The sequence below is a fragment of the Gallus gallus genome, chromosome 2 (assembly GCF_016699485.2).
Source record: "Gallus gallus isolate bGalGal1 chromosome 2, bGalGal1.mat.broiler.GRCg7b, whole genome shotgun sequence".
NCBI lineage: Eukaryota > Metazoa > Chordata > Aves > Galliformes > Phasianidae > Gallus > Gallus gallus.
Window position 1 is genome coordinate 15,831,240 of NC_052533.1, and position 25,192 is coordinate 15,856,431.

Sequence of the window (25,192 nt, forward strand, 5' to 3'; positions counted from 1 at the left end):
GCAACATCCTCCCATTTTAAGCAAGGATCAGATTCATGACCACCTGAGGAAGCTGAACATCCACAAGTCTATGGGTCCTGATGAGATGCATTCCAGAATCCTAAGGGAACTGTCTGATGTGGTTGCCAAGCCACTCCCTGTGATATTTCAGTGTTCATCAGGTGAAGTCCCTGGTGACTGGAAAAAAGGAAACATCACACCCATTTTTAAAAAGGGTAAAAGGATGACCCTAGGAACTACTGACATGTCAGTTTCACCTCTGTGCCAGGGAAGATCATGGAACAGGTCTTCTTGGAAGTTATGGTAAGGCACATGGAAGGCAGGGAGGTGATTTGGGAGAACCAGTGTGGCTTCACCAAGGGCAAATCCTGCTTGACTAACTCAGCAGCCTTCTATGATGGTGTCACTGCATCAATGGACAAGAGCCACTGATGTCATCTATCTCGACTTCACTAAGGCCTTTGACACGGTACCCCACAACATCCTTCTCTCCAAATTGGAAAGATATGGATTTGATGTGTGGACTGTTTGAAGGACAAAGAACTGGCTGCAGGATCGAGTCTAGAGAGAGCTGGTCAAAGGCTCAATGTCTGGATGGAGATTGGTGATGAGTGGTGTCCCCTATGGGGACAGGAAAGAAGGGAACAGACTCTTTAGCAGGGTCTGTGGCGATAGAGCAAGGGGAAATGGTTTCAAGCTCAAAGAGCGTAGATTTAGGTTAGATATAAGGAAAAAATCTTCTACAGTGAGGGTGTATCTATCAGGAAGCTGATTTTCTAGAGGAGAAAAGCTGCTGCTTTTCATACCTGCTTTTAGAGCAATCAATGCTTTTTTGTTTGTTTTTTAACTTTATGTGGATTTAAAATTCGATTAGGAAAAAAAAACCCTAAAGCTACACCCTATCACCCACCCCTCTACTTATGACAACTTGAGAATTCTTATAGGAATTTTTTTTTTTGCCAAAGGTAACCTGAACTTTACTGCAAATTTCTATCTCAGAATGTTTTCTTCTTGTCCAATCACAGACCCCTACTTATACGGCTAGCAACTTTCTAGGACAGGTTTCAAAGCGAAATTTAAGGATCAGAATGGAGAAGGGCAGGAAACCAAAAGGCCTGAGCCTGTGCACATCACTTCTTCCTCCCTGGTCCAAGGCCAGGCAAGATGGGGCTTTGAGCAACCTGGTCTAGTGGGAGGCATCCTTGCCTGTAGCAGGGGGGTTGGAACCAGATTATCTCTTTCCACCCCAAACCATTCCATGTTTCTGTTAAGTGTTCCAGTGTCTGTATCAGTGCTTTTGAAATTGCAAAGTCCCACCTGGAGTACTGCGTCTAGGCCTGAGACCCTCAGCACAAGAGAAGATGGACTTGTTAGAACAGGGCCACAAAAGTCATCAGGCCTCTGGAGCTCCTCTCCAGGGTTGTTTGGTCTATAGAAGAGAAAGCCCTGAGGAGACCTTACAGCAGCCTTCCAGTACCTAAAGGGGGCTGAAGGGAAAGATGGGGGGGACTCTGGCAGGGAGTGCAGTGACAGGACAAGGGGGAATAGTTTTTAAACCAAGAGGAGATTTACATCAATTATTAGGAAGAAATTCTTCCCCCTGAGGAGGGTGAGCAAAGCAGAGGAACAGGCTGCCCAGAGAAGCTACGGATGCCCCTTCTCAGGAGGTATTCAAGGCCAGGTTGGATACAGTCCTGAACAAGCTGATCGAGTGGGAGGTGTCCCTGCCCCCAGCAGAGAGGTTGGAGCTAGATGATCTTTAAGGTCCCCTTCAAATCCAAGTCCTTCTACAATTCCATGCGAGTTTGGTTGAAAGCACATACATGATATATGTGCACACCATCCCCTGAGGAAAAGAGAGTCTTCAACAGCATGGCTGCTATGAGGTGGCCAGAAAGCAAATACATACTTTACACCTGAAAGAAACCACACTTGGCTCTTTGTGTATACCAAGAAGCGTTCAAAAAGATGTTAGACCTCAGGACTTACCCCACAAAACTGATCATTCAGTAGAGATTTTTACTTTTCAAGTCAAAGTTTTCTGCTTTTGCTTTTAATGACAGATTTGCACTATTCAAGAAGAAACATTTCTGTCCAAGTCCCATTACTGAAGCAGGAACTGAAGAACAGGTCTGAATTTCTAGTGAGAACATCTCCTAGAAATATAATTAATATACATTTTTTCCACAACTACTACATTTATTTACAAGTTCAAATGTTTTATATATTCCATTTACATAATAGAAATTCTGTATTACATTCTGTAGCAGTTTACAGTGGTAAGTAAAAGGAAAAGCCGATGTCCGTAATTAAATTGAACCTTTATTATTCCAAAAACAGATGCAAATATGCAGTATATTTCTGTTTCCATTGCCATATTTCTAAAATACATGTACAACTGTAACTAGTCAGCCTAGGCATTTGGTATATATATATTTTTTAACATTTTCAAGTTCTCCCATGCTGGGATGTCACTATAATAGCTGACAATGGAAAAATAAGCAAATAGAAAGTAATCCTAGTTTCAGAAGAAAAAAAGAATGCATGTGATCTTACTGGAAAAAAGAACAAAACCAGGTATTACACTCAGAAAATTCTAAAGCAATTTAACGTTAGCTTTAAATGTGGTTATCAATTGTCATTCACATTCATCGGCACCAACCCAACTATCTTCATCTCCAACCACGTCAAACCTTCAACATTAACACAATAATGAAGGCCTTCTCTGCACCAGAAGTTTGCAGTCCCAGGAGTCTACCATTATTTGTGCAGAAGATTATAATAAAGCTGTGTTATTCCTAAAAACCAGTTCCATGAGATCAGCAGAATACTGGCATATAATTGCTAGCAATCACTTCTACTTGGTTGGAAACTGATTTTTCTTAAGAGCCCAGAATTTCCAGGAGCTTCTAGAAAAGTTGGGTGAAGAGGAGGAGGTAAAAAAGAAAAACCCACAACAAAAAACCAGCTTTCCTAGTTGTACTGAACAGGATTGGGAATGTTATTTGAAACAGATGCTTCAAACATTTTCTGAACTACTTTTTAGCAATATTGTCCTCTTTGAAGAAATTCTTTGTTGGATTATCAAATGCCTATACATAGCATTAGCACAAACTAATTATATAGGATCTCCAGCAGTATAAAAGCACTTATCAAATCACATCCATCTACTGCAGTAATAAAACAAATTAGGAGTCTTGTCAGCAGCACATCAGAGGTCACAGGTATTTCTCTTATCCCTGCCATGGTTCTGCCCAAAACACGGTCCAAAGAGATGAGACATGTTTAGCCCGTTACTGGTGTTTGCGTTAAAATCTCTCTCCCAGCTCTGTATGTGTGTATTTTAACTCCAAGAACACTGAGAAGGTAAATCAGTAATTTTTGTTTTACATGGTGCTCTCATAATTCTCCTTAGAGATGCGTTCTGTAGCTGCTTCATTCATACATGTGCTTTGTTGCATTTCCAAATATACCTTCTTTAAAAGTGATCTCTATCTCCAGAGTATGAGCATTAGACTGCATACTGTTTTACATGTCAGTTTGCCACTACCCATAAAAAACTCTGCAGTATATATTATGGGGTATCACTTCAAACGCACGCGTAGCGGCATGACTCAGGAAGCGATGCCAAAACACACCACAGTACATCTGCACATTTTTCTTCTCAGCTTCAACATGACTGACTAAACCACAACACTGAATTCAACCCTGAGATTTGTCTTTCTGAATAACTTCTTGTGGAAAGAGCAGAAGATGAAGAACATTTTTTATTCTTGTGTCTTAATCCAATGAGACACAACGAACAGATAAATAACAGAAGCTCACAAGAAACAGAATTAATCTTAACATGTCACTAATGCCATACACACATCAGAAAGGGAAAAAAGCTACGCTGCGTAGACTACGGCACTGCTAGATGTACATTCTTCAGATTATCAGCAACTGTATCCCAGAAGTTATCATCTTACTTCTAGTTTTTTTCCCTCTAGAACAATTTGGATTTCTTTGGCATCCAAAGTCTCGTATTTCAAGAGAGCTTCTGCTAAATTCTTGTGTTCTTTTGCATGAGTCTTCAAGATGTTCTTTGCTCGCTCGTATGAGTCCTAATATTAAACAAAAAAAAAGTAGTAGGAATTAAGACTTTTGAACAAAAGTAAACAGCAAAATTGTTTTTTAAATTGTTTTTGGGTAAATGCCACTTGAAAAACGTACTTAAAATCGTGCCACACATATCACAGCTAGCACAGCTCCTGTCTCACCATGATTTAAAAGCCAGCTGGCATAACTGCTCAAGAAAACATAGCTTTATACCAGCTCTGCATTTTGCAGAAGTACAACTGAAAACAAAATCCACAGACAAGCCTGAGTATTTTTAAATATGACTTAGAAAACATTTGCTAGGTATGTAAAGTTGCTTATTAAATATTTGATTTTACATTATGGACAGTGTTGCAGCATTCAAGATGTTCCTCAAAGTGTAAAGTTTTCCAAATGTTATTGAGCTCTCAAAACATTATGTACATCCAGAAAGGTGAACACAACCCAACAAGTTATCTGTTGCTGCAAGTAGAACTGCCAGCACTATCAGCTTCAATTTTAACTTGCAGTTCTACATTGACAGCACTTTAGCTCACCAAGTCAGTTCAGAAACAGCTTCAGCAATAGTTTTAAAGGTTTAAATATTATTAGATATAAGTAATTCTTATGCCTGTAGGAAACTAATTCAGAATACCAGAACAGATCTGGAAGTTTGGTGACTTACTGTTACAACCTTCCCTAAGCATCTGATCCTGATCCCCTTGAGGAATAGAACCCCTGACCAAATGACTCTGATCTCAACCAATATGGCCATTTCTGTGTTTCCACACAAAATGAATTAGCTGCAAGTTATGAAATGTGGGAGTAACACACAGCTGTTGTATCTCTTCTATTACACCTTATAGCACAGTTTTTTTTCCCCTATGAATTAAATACACAACATACAAACCCTGACGTAACGCAAGAGGAAGCGTTAAGAAACATTAAAAACCCAACACCATCAACTTGTTATCCACTGCTTGCAAAGGAAAATATACAAGAAGTTCTGACATGCAGAGATTCCAAGTTGTTGCTATGTGAAATACTGAGAATACTTGCAACAGCCTATGTATTTTCACTGATATACATTACAAAACTAAACTGATGTTCAACTCATCTCAAAACAAGTGTATTACAGCAAGAGGAAGATTCTTACCCGTAGAAGTGTTCTTACTTCTTGTTCAATTGCAGATTGAGTTTCAGGGCTAACTTTACCAGTGTCAGTATAGGTCATAACACCAAGCTAAACAAACAAACAAGAAAGTCTTTGTCTTACCACTGTTGCAACATTGCACTTAAAACACTCTGTAAGAGTGTAATCACCCACTGCTTGTCCATGCAAACAAATAAAATTGTTCACAAAAAGAATTTCAAACGGAAGCAGCAAAACAAGAAGCCTATCCATGAACTACGTAGTCACTGCAGAGTTCTGGTTCCATAGGTCATAGTACAGAACCTTAAGAATTTCATTTAAAAGGAAAACAAAAACCTCAGACTGCTAACACGATAACAGTGGTGATGAAAGAAGTTTCTTTAGAAGTACACAAAACTCAGCATTTCCTTCACCCTACCCAACACAGTAAAAATTATTCTCAATTCCAAAATGTTTGGTTTCACTCAATTTTTGTTTTTCTGCAGACCTTCGTAACTTGGAGGTCATTTTGAGGAGAAGATCCTGCAAGTTGATTTTTTAAACTACCATATACACAGGTTTTCTAATTCAAGTTTCCTATAGCAGGGCCAATCAAAGCCTTTCTTTTTGGCAGAACTACTTTGCCTATCGTAACTGACAGCCAGTTACAGAACATTTCTGTGTAGCACATAAGTATTTAAGCACTGATGATACACTACCTTCTCACTCATTCCAAATCTAGTCACCATCAGTTTTGCAATTTTAGTAGCGTTGTCAAAATCACTGGAAGCACCTAGATAGCAAACAAATTTAAATTAATTACTGAAACCAAGTTAAACATGCCTGTCCATGAACTCTGATCAGAAATTCTTCTAACTACTGATGACTTGACCTGTTGTGATGTGATCACTTCCAAATATGAGCTCTTCCGCTGCTCTTCCTCCCATGCAGACGTCCATCTGTGCAAGTAACTGGGATCTAGTTTCACTCCATCTGTCATTTTCTGGGAGCAAAGACACCTGGAAGATAAAGAAACACAGTCAGGTAACAAAGTGAAACAATCTGAAAAGTATGCTTGTTTAAATCCAAAGAGGATGTAATGGCTTTTACACAACTATGCGAGTGCTCTGGGCCTCCTCCTAGGCTATGCCCTCGTCAGGTTCGCTTGGTCTACCAGCTGAAATAACTTCCTTTGAGCCATGAGTGCCAAAAAAATTAACTAACTTAACAACAGAAGCTTACAAGTAGGAACAGAAACAGAACAATCTACTCTATCTATTTCTCCTTATTTTCTACATTTGGACTGAGCACAAATTAACTTCCTGGATGATTTACACCAATTACTTTATTTATCTGAACATGTTAACTACCATAAAAGTTCTACAGAAACAGACAGACTGGATCTACACTTTTTCTTTTCTGCCATGAGCTACCATTCGCTTACACAGAAAGAATATCTATGGTAGAGAAACAAGGTAATCAACTAATTTGGTTTAGAAAAAGTCACAGTAGACACAAAACAACTGGATAAAGTATGTTTGTAGCAAAAATACAACTGAGTAATGTTGCTACTCTCTGATCCTTCAGACATTCTTCTAAGAGCTGCACTTGGGTGCTATTCTAACTGTAACAGAATCAAATCATTACATTAGCATGTGCTCCTGTGTTTTGAAATGAAGAATATTTGTACCACACAGGAGATAACCAGCTTTCCAAGAGACTGCTCAAACAGAAGATCTCAATATATCCCAATACACAATATAAGGACAACAAATAGCACTGAGGGCAAAATATTTTTCAGAATTAGTAGTAAGCCAACAAAAACTTAAAAATACTCACGTGCCCCAGGGTTGTTCCTCGTGTCATGATGGTAGCCTTGTTGATCGGCATTGCATCCTTGGTATAGTATGCGATGATGGCATGTCCAGACTCGTGGTAAGCAGTGATGGTTTTGTTTTTCTCATCAATTTCTACACTTCTGCGTTCAGGCCCTTAAAAAGATGAAACATTAAATAAACTTGCCTGAATAGGTGGCCACCATGATACGCATGGATTATACATACCCACAGTACAACGTAGCAGTTGAACAGCATACAAGCATAACCAAAATTCTACTTGTAAACACTTTGCATTTAATGAGCATTAGTGTCCAAAATTGACCTATCTGTACTTAACAGCAAAGCTGCTTCCAAAGGAATAGACTAAAGTGAATCATGAATCTGTCTATCTGATGAAATTGCACTTCCTCTCAAGTTCTGAATAGAGTAGACCTTAAGTCCATACATCACAGGTGTTTGTGCTGTGTTACCATATGACAGTTAATTGAACAGGAGTTCCGGGTTTTTAGTTAACTACTTCCCTCCCCATATTCCTAAATGGAGGGTAGGAGGAAATCAAACCTGTGCCTTCCTCTGGGTTCAAGTATAAAACACAATTTCTGATACAGCATCAACTCTTGAAGAACGTTTTCCATACTAGATTTAACGTAATTATTCTCTGGCCTCAAATTCTATTCAGAATCATTGAAACAGAAGATGTATTTGTATAAAAATAAACACCCTCTCTTCTTCTATGAAAGTGTAAATGACACACACAGAGAAAACTGCTTTAACATATACTATGTGTTATGTATATTATGTCCTACCCATTAGAATTTTGTCCTTGGAGAATTCCAACTCCTTCATGGTTACCATATCTTTTCCATCAACGGCTGCCTTTAAGGCAGCTTGATTTACAAGATTCTCAAGCTCTGCTCCAGAAAAACCAACTGTGCCTCGCGCGATTATTTCTGGATCGACAGCTGTGGGGGGAAAAAAAAAGAAAGTTACTGTGGTCCATATTGCTCCTGAAATGTCTTCCACTGTGAACAGATACCAAGAAGCATCAAATTATGAGCAAGAATCACATTCTACTAAAAATTTTGCATTCAACAGAAGTGCCCAAGCTTTAAAAGAAATGAATGCAAATGCTTAAAGACACTATGACCTGTTCAGGGGTGGTAAGAAACACTGCCTCAGAAAACTGTCTTAACAGTCTGTACCATTGTGTTTTATTGTGTTGTTTATTTTCAGGTACGAGGTAAAGATACTGCTGCTGTTGGAATAAAGGGCTGACACATAAACGGGCTGGTTGAGTATGAACAGTTATGTCAAAAAGATACTGCAATAACAAATTTACTTACATTGATCATACTTGATTTTATTAAGATACCATTTCAGAATTTCCGTACGACCTCTGACATCAGGCTTGGGAACAGTAACTTGCATGTCAAAGCGACCAGGACGAATTAAAGCACTACAGGGAAAAGATGATTTAATACATTGACTCAAAAAGGCTGCAGTAAACTGTTCCTAAGAGATACGAGGAAGACAAATCTACGTGATCCTTCTAAAGACATCTACATAAACCACACTTCATTCCTTATTTGTGGCTAAAAAGCCAGATGAAAGATATGTTACCAACTGATTTTAAATGGTTTTGTATCTGTAAATACAGTAAGATACTACTGTTTACTACTACTAAAGTGCACTGCAAACAAGGAACACAGCCAGGCAAATTAAGTCAAAAATCTTGCAGAAGCTTTAGTTGTTTAGAAGCAAGTTACTTATTTCTTAATATTTAGCAAATTACCAAAGCAAGCTTTAGTTGTTGTGTGTATTTGAAAAAAAACAAAAAACATGCCATGGAAGCGATCAATGGGTCATACTCACTTATCTAATGCTTCAGGGAAGTTTGTTGCACCAATAATAACAACACCTTCATTAGGTTTAAAGCTGTATTAAAAAAAAAAAAAGGCAAGAATGCATTTTTATACAGAATTTATACTTGTTTTTAAACAATTTCTATTTCTTATTAGGGATTGCTTCAACTGACCAGTCATCTCAGCCTACATTTGACCCACTAATGACCACATTTAACCCAGTAACTGGTTGAAAATCATGCCCTGATCTCAGAGTTGAGAGCTGATAAGAAATTATTTCGGTTAACTGTAGATTCTACACTACTGTAACTTAAAAGCTTCTGTGTTACTTAAGGCCATTAATGGCAACTTTCTACTACTGCCAACAGTAACATAAGAACATTTTCATAGTATCATATAGATTTATATCCTTGAAAGTATTTTTAAAAAGTTAAGAGCTTACAACCAAAGCTGTAAGGAAGAAAAATTCACCCAAATATTCAAAATACTAGTCAACACCTTCTATACCCTCAGAATCCAGATATTTACCCATCCATTTCAGCAAGAAGTTGATTAATGGTCTGCCTTGAATACGGATGCATTGGAGATTCAATTCTCTTCCCACCAACAGAGTCCAACTCATCAATAAATATAACACATGGTGCGTTTGCTTTCGCTTCCCCTGACAAAAAGAAAAACGTCAACCACACAAACTAACAGACAGCATACGATGCAATTCAGGATTCTCCTATTTCTCTTAGTTTTGCATTATGGAACATTGTATCATCACCAAAACTGTCTCAATTTTAGCCTCCATTTCAAAAAATATATTTTATTCTTGAAGCAACGCAGAGAAGCAGGTTCCTCATTTCCACACCAGCTTCTATATTCTTATATGCTACAAAAAATTACAAGTGCAGTAGATTGAGAAAGTCATCCTATTTTCTATCAGCTCCATAGAACAGTTTATTTCACAGGTTCAGGTACAAAACATTAACCTATTAAGTAAACATAATGTCATTTTTACAGAGCCTTCCGTTTAATGGTGAAAGACATCACCCTCAAGCACACAGGTAATGAAAACAAAATAAAACACAGTAATTAAGATAAGACTTATACATGCATGCCAGGATGCAGTTCATCTCATCCAGCTAGACAGGTAGTGTTAACGTTAAGCTGACCTGTACTTATCTAAATTTCTGTAACCAACATAAAGAAAGGCACGTTTTGTTCCCCTTCTAAAAGAAGGTGACATTTCTTCTGCAAATGCAAATCACCTCTTACAGTGCTGATGCACGACACTATCAATCGTACATGCAAAAGACAAGTTCATTTCCACCCCAACACCCTCTGTAATGTTTTCATAGTTAAAGAAAGCCTCTCTTGTGCAAACTATCAACCTTAAGAGGTAACTAAGAGTTTCATTCTAAAGCCCTTTATTCTGGGCCCATCGAAGGGAGCAAGGTTTACATTTTACAGTAATACAATTACAAATTAAAATATTACTTTTATTTACAGAACACTGCATCTTTGATTAAATAACTTTTACTCTCATTGGCATGCTGTAACATCAGTTATAATTTTGCTACAACTTCATTTTGATCACCAAGTGTCTACAACTAATTGCTGCTCATGGAAAGCTAAGACACTTAAACACTTACAGCTTTGTTATTCTGATACAGTGCTATTTTCCAGTAACCGAAACTGTACCTTATCAAAGCTCATACTTTCACTATCTGTAAACAATACTGAGTACTCATCTTGCACATTGAAAAATTTCAAAAACACAAACACCCAACTTACTGAATAGGCTTCGAATCCGACTCGCTCCCACACCAACAAACATCTCATCAAACTCTGACCCAGAAGCATAATAAAATGGCACATCAGCTTCACCAGCTACAGCTCTGGCAAGAAGAGTTTTGCCAGTACCAGGTGGTCCAACCAACAGAATACCTGAAAGAAAAGAAAATATAAAAGAAAAACAACCCAACAACAACAAATCCATACAGCGTTATTATACAGCTTTGCTTTCTGTACACTGAAGGAATTTACATTTGGCTTCAAAAAGCTGTGCATATCCTATTTCAGATACTGCTCATTTCTTGCAATATGAAGGGGCTTCCTTTAAATACCTGGAGTCTGATCCACATTTAAACAACTACAAAAAACGTTTGTAAGACTATCAATATAAAGACTGTCTTTATACAACTATAGTTGTAAGACTATCAAAATAAAAGCTGAAACAGGACAAAATGAGGAAATCCACCACATACGCCTAACATTGCTTTACTGTTTATCTCAAATATAAACAAAATGAAACAGCAGTATTTAGTACCATTTTGGTCCATGGACCTTTTTTACTGCAAAACCAAAGGAAAAAATATGCAGAGATTAGTCTGTAAATCACTCATTCAACACGGAACAAAGCTACAACATTCAACATGGAACAAAGAACAAGGTGGCCATGTCTACATACAGTTCTCACTTTTGTGAGCAATGATTCTTACCTTTTGGAAGTTTACCTCCCAGCACAGTAAATTTATGTGGGTTTTTCAGGAATTCTACAACTTCCTGCAATTCCTGTTTAGCTTCTTCAACCTACACATTAAAAGCATGTCACAAAAAGTCAAAAAGCATTCATAAAATACTGCATCTTTTTTGTAGATAAACTTTGCACTACAGACTTCAATAAGTTTATTTGAATAAAAAATATAAAATGGAAGGAAAGGAGATAAGACTATCACAAAACTTTTGTGTCGATACCAAGCCTATTTCTTAGAATTGTTTACATGAACCAGTAACACTGAAGTTCAAAAAACTAAGGGATAAACAAACAGTTCAGGACCAGATCTGATCAACAAGACAAATATGGAATCACAAACTATGTCAAGATATCAACTTAATCAGTTAAAAAGATTAAGCTGTTCAGGCAAGGGGGAGTCCTCATTTTGCAACACACAGCCAAGGAACAGATGCAGAGCAAAAATAATAAAGCTATCCCACCAACAGTGTCAGGCCCACTTGTTTCTAGGAATTTCCATATCTCCAATATGTGAAAATGTAATTATCATGTCTTTTAAATATAAAAAGAGATGTGCGAAGTCAAAGAAAACCATAGATTATAACTTGAAGTCAGTATGCAGCTCTGCTTAGATTCAAACATATTGAGAAAGTTTTGGAGGAAGGAGAGGAGCAAAGAAATGAGGTTCGTTACTGAAGACTGCGCTGCTCCTCTAATTCACAAAAATGGGAAATGTAATTCTATCATTCATATTCTCTTCATTTAAATTTTAACATCTTAGGCTTATCCAAATGTGAGAAAGATTTGCTTCTTTTAAAACAGGTCACAAAAAGTAGTTCATTTAACACAGTAAGACAATCTCCAAGCTCACAATGCTTACTCAAAGAATTAACAAGTTTTTGAATTTACTTTTGAGTTCACAATTTTTTAACTTACCCCTTTTACATGTTCAAAGGTAACATTTTTCAGTTGGATTGGATCCACTGCTGCATCAAAGATACTTGATGTCCTAAAGCGCACTGATAGCAAATAGCAGAAAATGAAAGTTAAAATTTATGCAAAGTCATTTTGTTCCAAGAGCATACTTTGCACTCAAATCCACACAATGTTAAGCCATCACATTTACACACAGCCCTTTAAAAAGCAATGTTTCCATTTAAAAGTGTGCAGCAAGAATAAAAAACACTAAAAAAATATTTAAAATATTTTCAGTTAATTCAGTGGTAAGTTCTTTTAGGTACAGAAAGTTCTGCATCCAAAAGCAGATACACAGAAACACAAGTTCTCCCTCAACATTACCCAACATCCTTCAGACCAAATCATAGCTCAGCATGAAGGTGAAATTCTCCATTTACCTGAGCTCAGCCTTTGTTCATTCTGTCATTGCCAGCAGATTTCTCATGATGGCAGTTGGCCATGCAAGCACGTAGTCACTGTAAATTAGGTTGTGACTACAAACAGAAGTTTAAAAACTGAATCCTATTCCCTACTGCTGACAACTGAGATATCACATCATTTGAATTCAAAGACTAACACCACCTATGAACAGACTACCTCTGTTTCAGTTTCCATGTAACTGTTTCACTAAAATAATTAGGAAAAAATTACCAAAATTAAAGTTGTTCTTGAAAACATTGTGTAGCATTACTGTTTAAAAGCCTGTAGTCAAAAGCAATAACTATCTTTCACTAGTACATTGAAATGTTATCCTAAAATAATCATATGAAAACACATTTAATTTGAGCTAAACATGATGGAAGGAATAAAGAAAGTAAAATGGTTTCAAAAAAGGTAACTAACCGGCATCTGAAAAGGAGCCTTTCCCAGGTAAAAATGAGGAATATATAGCAAGATAAAAACATAAAACGAAGAGAAAGAAGGAAAGCAAACGGGATCTTCTTAAGGAATCTGTAAAAAAAAACAAAGAAAATATTAAATAGGCTAAAATAAACTACTTTCTGAATGCAAAGACAAAAATGCGTGGACTAAAACAACTTACCGAGTGTTTTCTGCAGGAATACCTGTGCTTTCAAAAAGCCTTCTGCAAAACCAGTTTTAAAAGCATCCTGGTGTGCTTCTGGGATGTTTTTTGTTTTCATTAACGTATCCAAGTTCTCAACATCAATTCTTCTTTTTCTCAGTATAAAGCCCTAAAACACATTCCACAAGAATGTTAAGTCTATGCTAAGTTCTGATATACAGTTAACTTCTTCGGTACCATGGGTGAGGGGAAGGGAAAAATAAAAGCTTAAAATTCAGGTGCTGCAGGGTTAGATAATATAGTAGGCTAAGTATGAGATCACAAAGGTACAAGTAAGAGCCACCTTGATTTTTTGCTCTGAACAGATCAGGCTCAGAACCCCAAACAGACAACCGAGTCAAGAGAGCTTTGCACACAGCTAGCTTTGTACACTGGATTCAATGGAAGTTATTAGCTTAAGCCTTTTTCTTCATGAAAACCACTTATTATTCCCAAATGTGAAATATCTTCCAACTATAGTTTTGACAGAGTTGATTAGATATGCATCATACACCCTCTCAAATTAAAGACCACCACCACATGGAGCTAGCTCTGGTGCATCTCCATCCATAGAAAACCTAGTCCACGGATTAAGTAAATCACATATGCCTAAACAAATTGGAAAGTTCAGAGCTAACTTACACATAAAATAAGAGCCAATGCTATAACTGGTCTGACTTCTACACAACCAGTTAGAAGCAAGGAGTACCAAAATCAACATTGTCTTGGTAAGTGCCTGGCTACCCCAAGTCTGGAGTTCTCTACTGAATTAAGAGCAGACAAGTTTTTAAACCCGTAGAAACATCAAGTTTAAAGTTTTTGCATCTTAAAAAAGATAATTACTACAAATAAGTCTATTCTCAAAGCATCAATAACACACTGAATTACTAGAAAAAAAATTAAGAAAAAGGTTTTACGTTAACTAGCTATATTTCCATTTAAATACTTGACCAACTCCAAGCTTTTTTGAACAAAACCACAGCAACAGAATAGACAATTTTATTTCCAAAACTTAAAACCAGTTTTTAGATTTGAAATTATCTCCCTAAAGGTAAAAATAATCTCTAGTCATACATATTAAACAAATCTGTGTATTAATAAAAAAAATAGTACGTTGCCATTTAGTTCAGCATTTAGATTACTAATGTAAAAAATTATCTTAAGAGTGCTCTTGGTAAATTCCAAAGATTTGTTCAAGAAAAAGAGACTGTCTGAATACGCTCAGCACAACTTCCTAAAGTTATCTGTAGTTACCTTCAAAAGTGAAGGAAGTGAACTCTTTGTTTCGGTGAATTGTTCAGTGGTTGACTGCAAACGCCTTGATCTTGACCGCAACGTCTTAAAGCTCCGGGACTGTATGTAGACTTGTATTTTAAAACAAAAAGTAATTATCAGAAATGGAAGGTTTACAACTATCCCTTACTACCACACTACGATTAAGAACATTGGAAATTTCAATTTATTAAATGAAAAATATCTGAACCAAATGTAACCTCCCCAAAATAATCAAGTTAGAAAGTGGAGAGAATCGCAGACCATTTCCACCCAAAAAGATGTGAAGTTGTCTGAAGGCACTTTTGGATCTATTAGGAATAAATGGCATAAATAAATAAATCAAAACATTTTAGTGATGTAAATGCACTGGTAGGCAACCCTGAACAACAGCTGTAATCCAAACTTTCAATTTCAAGTATGCTATGCTGCGTTTTACAATACATTTTTTCCATAATAATTTTTAAGGAAAATTGATCAGCTCTATAGTAGTCTCTGAGAACAGCAGAAACAAACAGATTAATTAAATCCAGGCATGCTGACAAATCTTCCATATTTGAAATCTGACCCAGAAGGATGGGAATGAAGATTCATGCTCTAAGAAAAGCTCTGTTCAAAAGCTCAGCTAAAAAGCTACCCTGAAGAGATCCCCAATGACTGTGATGCATTATTAATGTAGAAAGTGATAAACGAAATTAGACTATTTAAATACAAGGAGTTTAAAACACTGCAGGTCTTCTTTTATCACAACAGAAACATTGTGGTGGAGATTTTAATCACATAAATTACAAAAGCCAGGAACTTCTTTCACTACAGCATTCTAAGATAATCAACAGCAGTCTAAAGGTTAGTTGTTAAGTGGGACTTCTTTTATCACAGAACAACACCATGGAAAAGGGACTTCTGCAGCTCACCCACTTCAACCTCTGCTCAAAAAAAAAGGGCAAACTTCAACATCAGATCAGATAGTTCAGTCACAGCCTCGCCAGAAAAACTGTTCCAGAACTTCTTCATTCTCTCTGGGAAAAGTCCCCAGCACGAATGTCCTTTGTTTTACTTGCAGCTGCTGCCTCTCCTTCAAGGTGCACAAGAGAAGGGTAACTAATATGGCTCCACCAGCAATTAGATCACATCTTGCCCTCTCTTCTGCTAACTTCAAAAGCTCAGATCCTTCAGCTTCCACCGTATTTTAAGTGCATTACACCCTGTACCCTTCCAGCACTGGCCTGCCTCTACTTTGTCAACCCTTCTCTTGTAACTGAGGGACACAAACCAGATACAGTATCCAGGTACAGCCTCAGAAGACCTGATGTCAATATTTGAACTCACTGAGCTCCTGATTATGTTCTTGCTAAATCAGCCCTGCTATTACCCATCATGTATCCAGGAGTAGTTTAAACAAATCATGAAAACTTAGAAAGATAATCAGATTCAACAGATTTATGGATTCAAAATAAATCTTCTGTTGTCTTTTAACCCACAAATACTAACAATTTTGAACAATATTCTCTTGTTACAGCACATTTACTAACTTTATTCTGGGAACACTGCTCAAATGCAGCCTCAACTGTGCAAGTATCAATTTAAAGGCTCTTCCTCAAAGTTTACCAACATTTCGTGCATGACTCCTATTTAAAAGAAAGACTTTCTAAAAATGGAAATGTATTATGAAAATTAAAAGCAAAGTGCAGTTTACTGCTTCATACCTGGCCAACACCTGAGCTCAGAAGAGAAGTGTTGGAGGGGATGAGGATGCCGTCTGTACAAACATGATGAACGTAAAGTGCTAAAGATGTCCACAAAACCTGTAAGAATTGATACAACAGAACGTAAACACCTGTTAAATGATAATTAAACACTACTCCTCGCACACGTTGTTTTTCCCTTTCTTAAACATGAATCCCGTTTTACTAGTCCCTCCATCCTTACTCCCATTCACACAGCTGACAGTCGAGATGTTGCTTACATGCTTCTTTCCCCAACACATCACTGACCACCTTTATGATACCTTTAATTCCTGTATTTAAGGCCAATCCCAACATAAGATATTTAAGGAAACACTCCTGCTTTGTTGTTTTTTTCCCCCCAGCAATGGAATACTCTTTGTGTCCTGTTAACAGTTTGTTACCCTGAACTCCCTTTTATTTAGTCCTCACGTAACGTTGCTTCAAACAAAAATGGAACAGCCTTATGTAAACTGGAGATTTTCACAAATGTGTTACATTGGTAGATGAGCAAAATCAATTTTATTTGGAGGAACAAAGCGGTGATTAAATTTCTCCTTTGGTCTCGTCATTAAGACGACAGGTACACGTGCTACAGCTGAGATCAGACAAGTTCAACAACCACCAACTTCAAGCGTGAGCTCAAAACTGGATTCAGATTTCTAAAAAACCAAAAACCCCATGATTCAAAAAGCCCCACTCTAGGGACAATCTGCATACAATAAAAAGATATTAGCACTCTTTACATTAAAAATTTTTATCTGATATTTTTAAACTACAAGTTCTCTACAACACAACAAATTAAACTGCAGAAGAACAGCGCTCACTTTCACAATTTAACTCTACCCATTTTCATCAGCACTTCACTCTAAAACATACCATGCTTATTTTCAAAGAACGACTCAGCAGAGACGTACGACGTATGCCACCGTGATGAGACTTTGTTATCTGTGTAGTACCCAGGAAGCAACCTGTTCATGAGCTCTTTGTACTGGTTAGGTTTCAAATCAGACAATCCCAGATCTCTGAAATTAAGTACAGACTGAAAAAAAAAAGAGTTAAGTGTTCAGAATTGACTTCATATTATTAATAAACTTGGAATTAACCACGTTAATTGTAAAATATAGGTGCTGCATTAAGCCAAAAAGGTAGACAGACAAAAAAAAAGTGACAAGAAATAAATGAAATTCCATTTAAGAATATTTGCTACTATCAACACAAAACAGCTTTCCCATGTACACACACTGATATTTTCATTATCAGGGTACACTTATTGGAAGTAAATTTTCTTCCCGATTCAGTCTTTTTTTTTAGTACCTTTCATGATAGGAAGGTCCTGATAGGACAAGGGGAAATGGTATCGAACTAAAAGAGAAGAGATTTAATTTGGAAATAAGCAATTTTATTTTTATTTTTTACAATAAGGGTAGTGATGCAGTGGCATGGTGCCCAGAGCAGCAGTGGACACCCTGTCCCAGAAGACATTTAAGGTCAGGCTGGATCAGGCTCTGAGCACCTGACCTAGTGTGGGTGCCCCAGTTAGTCCATCCCAGGGCAGCTGGGCCTGTAAGGGCCCCTTCCAAGTCAAACAGTTCTGTGATTGCAGTAGACATGAAAAAAGTGCTCTTTTCCAACTCTTTCTAATCTTCATGACTGAGTGAGTAGAAGGTGTGAGGTGGACGACGTACAGCAATATCCACCCATTATATTTCATTCAAGTGGGAAAAGGACAAAATCCCACACTTCCTCCTTTGTTTTTCGGCCAAGCTTTTTACAGAAAAAAATTGATAGAGCAAATTTAGCAGCAACATGAAGACTGGATATTTAAAAACTATATCCAGAACTCAAATAAGAATTTAAAAATAATAATCATTTTTGTAAAGAAGTATGAAATTAGTGGACACAATGAAAGGAAGAAGTTCTTATTTAGAGGAGCATAAGAACTAAGATCTGTAACCTCTTACACAGAAAATTAAAGATTCTATGAGAAAAGCAAAAGGTGCATCCACTTGAGTTACCAAATAAATGATCTTGATTTAAGTAAAGGTAATCTTGTATTTCACAGATGGGCATTTTTTAAACATGATCAACTATAAAAACATCCTCTCCTCTCGGCTTTGTCTCTTTAAAATATATAATAGCCTCTCAAGAGAGGTTTTCACTAGACTTAGTATTTTCTTAAACAAGAAGTAAATGTATGTCAAGCTATCCAAAATGTATTTGCACATAAATTTTGTTTTTTTATTGTTAGAACATTATGGGTTATATTTTCATTTTTCCTAAATCATTTTAACGTAAACTTTATGTTTTATTTTTGAGATGAAACTCAATGGAACTCAATGATTCTCAGTAAGACATACGTGAATAAAACATCAAAAGATGAAGTCATTTTAAAAGAATCTTCTGGATGCATCCAGTTATCACTGCATTCAAAGTTGATTTAAGCAGAAATAGATCCTCTCCATTTCAGGAAGTTATTACTGAGACAGGTACGAGCTGCATTTTTTTTCCTTATTAATGAAATACTGTATTTTTGTAGGACTAACAAAGCACTGACTTACTGAAGTTCTGTCAAAAAAAGTTGTATTCTATCCGTTCATATTCCCATTACATTGTTTTTCATTGTTACCCATAAGATGAGTCAAATATTCAATTCAGTTATAAGCAAACAACCTGTTTTCCAAAAGTTTTCAGTACCTCAGTGCTCTGAGGATCATGCTCTGAGGTGGTATCCCTCTGGACAGGCTGTACAGATGTCGTGCTGGCAGTTGTAGTGGAGGGTTTTGGAGAATGAAAGGCATTGATAAGGTGACTCAAAGGAACGGTAGCCTGGAAGAAGAAAAAATAACACTTGAAGCTGTCTTCAACAATTTAAACAAGTCTGCCTTCCAAACTATGGCTTACAATATTTCGTACGTTGCCTTTTAACTAAGAATTGCATAATAAATCACATGTATTTAGTTTCAACACTACACTGTCAGTTGGTAGCTCAAATAACAGGAAAAAAAAAAAAAGAGACTTTAAGTACATACAACAAATTAGAAGCTCACGAAGTTTAGATGAGAAGAACAGATACATTTCCTGTTCCTTTTCAAATGTAACATGGATTCTAGAGAATAATCACTACATTTTCAAATACAGAAACAGGTACAGATAATCAACATTTAGGTAATGCAAAGACTGCTGCCCTCAATTCCCACCTGAACATTTAGTTACAGAAAACTAACACAACGTATAGATGCTTGCTGAAATAGTACGAAAACAAAGTTACTGTTACAATTAATACTTCCATCATGAATTTCAGGACTGTTTTTCCTCCAAGTGTTCCTCCAATCATTTATTTGTTGTACTACAAAAGTGTTGTTACAGCCTGATAACAGAGCAATATAATTTGTTGCTATCTTTGACAAATACTCTACAATTTTGTATCTTATTTGCATGAAATGATTGAAACTAACTGTGATCTTCCATTATAGGAACCAAGCTTCTATCCACAGGAAAGATGTGCAGCTTTTGGAGAGGGTCCAGAGGAGGGCCACAAAGGTGATCAGAGGGCCAGAGAGCTTCTCCTATGAAGGCAGGCTGAAAGAGCTGGGCTTGTTCAGCCCAGAAAAGAGAAAGCTGCAGGGAAACCTCATTGCAGCTTTCCAATACTTAAAGGAAGATGATAAACATGAGGGAAATCATTTTTTTTTATGCAGGTAGATAGTAACAGGACAAGGGGGAATGGCTTTAAACTAAAGGAGGGAAGATTTAGATTGGACATCAGGGAGAAGCTTTTTGACTGACTGTTGAGGTGCTGACACAGGTTGCCTGGAGACGTTGTGGGTGTTCCATCCCCGGAGGTTCAAGACCAGGTTGGATGGGGCCCTGGGCAGCCTGGTCTAGGACTTGATCTAGCAGCTGGCAACCCTGCCTGTGGCAGGGTGGTCGGAACTTGATGATCCTTGAGGTCCCTTCCAACCCAAGCCATTCTATGACCATAGTCAGTTAAATTACCTTCCAAATAGAAACATACAGGCACACAAAAAGGAAACACAGACATTTGGAGATAGAGGTAAAGCAATAGCAAACTATTTCCACACTGAAAAAAATCTGCAAGTCGACATCACCTCTTGAAATGTTTAAATGCTGTTTATTTATGGTTATTGTCTTTCAGGAACTCTCTTTACGTGGTATTCCTGAGGCCATCTTGGTATCAGGACAAAACTAAGCATAAAGATCACCTGCCTAGTAGACTTCATAATGTAGCTGCAGAAGAGAATACTCTTCAAGAAAAAGAAAAAGAAAGGGAAATGAGATCACTCCCCTCACCAGTGGCCAGGACTTAACTTCAGATATTAAGATGGACTACTGTAACACAGAAAACTCTGGTTTACCCATGGACATATTACCTTGATAGTAGATCTCATCAAGCTGATTTCACTTGAAGCTATTCAAACAGAGAACTCCATGGCTAAATAGTGTTTAATCATGAGGATTTAATCAAAATCTTAATAATCCAAAGGAACTGTGGGCTCTAGCATCATTAAAATAAATAAAACACCTATTTCCTCTATGAAGTGATACTTCTATAATTTGAAGCACCTACATTTTTCCTGTACTATAAAGTTTATTCTTAAGTTTACTCTACATTTTCTCCCTTAAGATCCCATTTTAACAACCTCCCTGAGTACACCAGCCTACACAAAGCATGCACACGGGGCACAGTTAATTTTGCAGTTCAGCAGCCCTCAGCCTTTCAGTGACACCATTGTGTGAACTGGCATAGACGCTCTGGGCTCCTACCCCATCATGACCACAGCTGCCATGAATATACAGTACAACTCACTTCAACACTTCTGAAACGGCCCAGTGCCAGCATGTATCACAAGGCAGGGAGGAGTTGGGCTGCAGCTCCTGCTGCGTAAACACCGCCTTGCAACTGCTGATTAAGCCCCTGCTTAAGTTCTGCAAGAACTTCCACGTGCTTTGCCTGCACAGAAGATCCAGAAAGACCGCGCTGCACAATGTGTCAAGTCCCTCAGAATTAACTGTTCCAAGTTATACTACAGAAGTTCGCAGTAAGATTATTAAGGCTCAAATGGTCAAAGTTGGCACGCTAACTGCTTACCAAACTTCCCCCATGCATTTCCCAATACAAAAGTGTGGAATGACACGTTCCTGAAATTAACGTCACCTCCTCTCACTTCAGGACACCAACAATCAATTAGCACAAAGCCCACTGTAACACAGTAACCCCACCAATGTAAAACTCAGGGATAGAAGCACTGGTTCAGATGGAAACCCACACAACTCATGAGATGCATCCTGCCCACTGGCTCACGAACGGTGTCCTCCCTTCCAACTGCACCCAAATTGTTTTACATAACATAATTAAAGGACTTCTCCTCCACTAAAGCCTAGGCCGCTTCTTTTCCACCGCCACAACGCCCCGTGAAAACTAACTGCACAACTCCCGCTCTGCGAAAAGAGCAGCCCCTTGCTTCCACGACAAAAACAAACAATAAGAAATGCCTCTCTGCACATTACCTCCTCGCCTCCGACGTGACAAGCTTCAGCCGGACCCTGCTCTCTCCTCCACTGCCACGTTCGGCTCTCCCGTTCAGCCCCGCCCCAGAACACCAAACGACCGCAGCCCCGCCGGGACCCCCGCCGCCCGCCCAGCGCACCGACCGAGCCCCAGAGGAGCCCTCGAGAGCCGCCCAGTGCCAAAGGGCCCCGAACGCCACGAACTGCGCACCGCCAGACGCCTTACCTGAGGCTGCACGGTGGAAAAGGAAAACATCCTCCCGGCGGTGACCACAGGGCGCTGCCCCGTTTCCCGGCACACAAAAGAAAGCCGTGCCCTCCCGCCGCCCGGCCGCTGTGGCAGCCGCCGCGAGCAGGAGGACCCCGCTGGCCAGGAAAATGGCCGCTCCCTGCGGCCGGCTGCCACCAGGCCCGGAGCGATCCCGGAAGCGGTGGAAGAGCTTCCGGATCGCGCCACCTACCTCCCACCCCCCCCCCCCCCCCCCCCCCCCCCCCGCTCGCCACCGCCCCGCAACGAGGTTGCTTAGCAACCCATTTTTCCCTCAAGACCACACCATCTGCGTCGGGAGCCGGGGGGGGGGGGGGGAGGGGGGGCGGTACGGGATGAGCCACCTGCCCGCGCAGGAACGGAAAGCAGCGAGGCCTGTGGGAGTGGTTTGAGGCCAAAGGCCTCATCTAAGCCCCATATACCAGCATGTCTGTTTAGACACTTCCAGCATCAGTAACATAGATGCTGTTATTCACATTCAGTTATGATGTAAGCTAAATGACAGAATGGGCACATATACCTGCATATAGCAGCAATTGGTCTTTGATATTCATCCTTTCTTCTCACTTTCAGCTGTCTTTCCATATGCCCCAAAATTACTTCTGGATGTTTATTATCATTTTCTTTCTTTCACCTGACTGCTGTTCTTCACTGTTGTTCCTTTCTTCACCAAAAACACCAGTTTACCCAGATCCAAATCAGTGCAGCCTTCGTGCATCTCCCTGCTGCCTTCTGCCAGCACCAACACGATCACCACAATGTGGGTCAGTCAGCTAATTTGGCAAACCTTCACCCAACGGTACAAAAAGGCAATTAGCATTCCCCGGGATCCACCCGGTGACGTTTTCCACACCGCTGGTGTTGCCTCAAGGAATTGTGGTGATGGACTGCCTGGTTACACAACCTGACCTGGAAATGCTATGCCACTGAAAGGCCATCCTTCCTGCTGTCAGCTTTGCTTTTCTGCTTAAACTGCCGCTGACAAAAGGCAACAGCTAAACTAATGCTAAAGAGTTAAATGAGAAACAGCCATTGATAAGCTGACTTCATTTGAGAAAGCTTATTTAGAACATTGTTTCCTACACTGGCACATTAAATTAACATTCCTTCACAGGGACAAGCAAGACTTCCACTTGCAGTGTCAGATTGTAAGTGAAGTACGTACCTTAAAACAGAAGTCTGATGACCCTATCTTCCTGAGTTACTGAAGACCATAGTTCTGCACTGACCTCTAGAGAGATGGCTCTCTGCTAACATAGCGACAGCAGCAAGGCAATTATGACTGGTATAAATGAATTATTGACAGCAAAGTATACAGAAAAGCAAGATAAAAACAACAGAGTAAGGGATGTTAAAAAATAAACACCAGGAGAACAGCTGAGAGCAGTAAAACTGGTAAACACTGAGGGCCCTAAAACTGAGAGCAGAAGGCCTCCACTCTAATACGGCTGTATCACAGATGGTTTGTCACAAGGCCATGGTTTGATAACAGGAAGATAGCAACAAGGTTACTGGCATTGCATATGCCATTCCAGTTCCTGCTGTTGCAATAGGAGTGTAGACTGTAACTCTGGAGATACACAAAATGAACAAAGAAAACACACAGCAACCTGGCCTAAGGCAAATGGAGGCTGAAGTAAGAAGTGGAGGGAGGCAAAAGATCATAGAATCATAGAACCACAGCATGTCTTGGGATGGAAGAGACCTTAAAGCCCACCCCATTCCAAGCCCCCGTCAGGGGTAGGGCTGCCACCCACTAGGGTGTCCCATCCAACACCTGGCCATGAACACCTCCAGGGATGGGGCATCCACAGATTGTTTGAGCAACCTATTTCAGCACCTCACCACCCCAAGTGAAGATTTTTCTCCCAACATCTAATCAAAATGTTCTATCTTTCAGTTTAAAATGGTTCCTTTTTGCCCTATCGCTATCAAACCATGTAAAAAGTTGATCTCTCTCCTCTTCATAACCTCCCTTTATGTTCTGGAAGGCTTCAGTGAAGTCTTCCCTTGGCCTTCTCTTTCCCAGGCTGAACAAGCCCAGCTCCCTCAGCCTTTTTTCACAGGAGAGGTGCTCCAGCCCTCTGACCATCTTCATGGCCCTCTGATCACTTTCACAGCCCTCCTCTGGACATGCTCCACCATCTCCGCATCTTTAACAGATCACATCATAGTAGTTCCTGATCACAAGAGCTGCTCAGAAAGCAGTTTGTCAACCCCAATCCAGAGGAATCCAAGCCTGCCTAGGTAATCTGTGATTTCACTACTTTTGAGTGTATAAGTAGGAGCAGACGTGTGAGTGAAGCATACCAGAAAATGAATATGTGGGACCAAAATCAGTCATTTCTTCCTAAATATTACCTTCCCATTCCTTCACTTGTCACACTGCATTCTATTAGATTCCTGCACCTTCAGGCATCCCACAGAAACACAGAGGCTGCAAAGTATCAACCTACTTTTGAACAAGAAATCTAGATGACAAATTCTTAGTCAGTCAGAACAACTGCAACATCTTTTGTAATGTCATAATCAATTCTCACTAAAACAACAACGCCCCACATACAAAAGGCTGTCGTTAGCTGCCGTATATGACAGGGGGAGTAAACGGTCAGGGAGTGCTTCCAGTCAGGCCAGGGAGGCCATGAGGAGCACTGCGGTGTAGCAGAGGAGGCGACAGGATGCTATCAATCCACAGCATGGACACTGGGGCAGCACTCACACACTGGGAAGGCACGCTGCAGAGAACTTCATTCCACTTCTGTCAACAACAACCACCACTTAGTTCTGCGTGATTATGCACAAAAATTGTGTAAGCCTTCAAGAAGCAGACACCACCAGCAGGCCGGACTGCACCTAGCACCACTACACCGCCACCATAAGCTCCTCAGCATGACCACACCTACCGCCAGCCATTACAGCCAGCTCCCCAACGGTCTTAACGGCCGCACGGTCTCGCGAGAGCCC

The 25,192-nt window shown here is 39.2% G+C and overlaps 1 protein-coding gene across 4 annotated transcripts; it reads right to left on the minus strand.

The window, feature by feature from the left end:
• Positions 1-2,302: 2,302 nt before the first annotated feature.
• Positions 2,303-25,159, minus strand: YME1L1 (YME1 like 1 ATPase). Of its 4 annotated transcripts, none has more exons than XM_040686158.2 (19): positions 25,132-25,159; positions 19,126-19,257; positions 17,308-17,470; positions 16,411-16,509; positions 14,687-14,796; positions 13,412-13,562; positions 13,213-13,320; positions 12,349-12,431; positions 11,399-11,489; positions 10,692-10,844; positions 9,438-9,570; positions 8,920-8,982; positions 8,391-8,503; positions 7,854-8,009; positions 7,049-7,200; positions 6,102-6,228; positions 5,929-6,002; positions 5,234-5,320; positions 2,303-4,103 (listed from the first exon to the last, which is right to left on the minus strand). In XM_040686158.2, the coding sequence occupies exons 3-19, from the start codon at positions 17,405-17,407 to the stop codon at positions 3,960-3,962; spliced, it is 1,944 nt and encodes a 647-aa protein (XP_040542092.1). In that variant the 5' UTR covers positions 17,408-17,470; positions 19,126-19,257; positions 25,132-25,159; the 3' UTR covers positions 2,303-3,959. The 4 variants fall into 4 exon arrangements, with proteins under 4 accessions (XP_040542092.1, XP_046781833.1, XP_040542091.1 ...); XM_046925877.1 differs by having other exon boundaries at positions 24,590-25,159; XM_040686157.2 differs by lacking the exon at positions 25,132-25,159 and adding an exon at positions 23,394-23,480.
• Positions 25,160-25,192: the final 33 nt, after the last annotated feature.

What these genes read in the sequence shown, in the direction of transcription:
- YME1L1 (NM_001031512.2), bottom strand. Translation starts at nt 22,216, where the DNA reads ATGTTTTCCTTTTCCACCGTGCAGCCTCAG. An exon ending in TTTCCACCGTGCAGCCTCAG is followed by an intron (nt 19,258 to 22,186) that starts GTAAGGCGTCTG and finishes TTCTTCTTCCAG; the next exon opens with GCTACCGTTCCTTTGAGTCA. An exon ending in CTTCTTGCTGAAATGGATGG is followed by an intron (nt 8,983 to 9,437) that starts GTAAATATCTGG and finishes TTTTTAATACAG; the next exon opens with CTTTAAACCTAATGAAGGTG.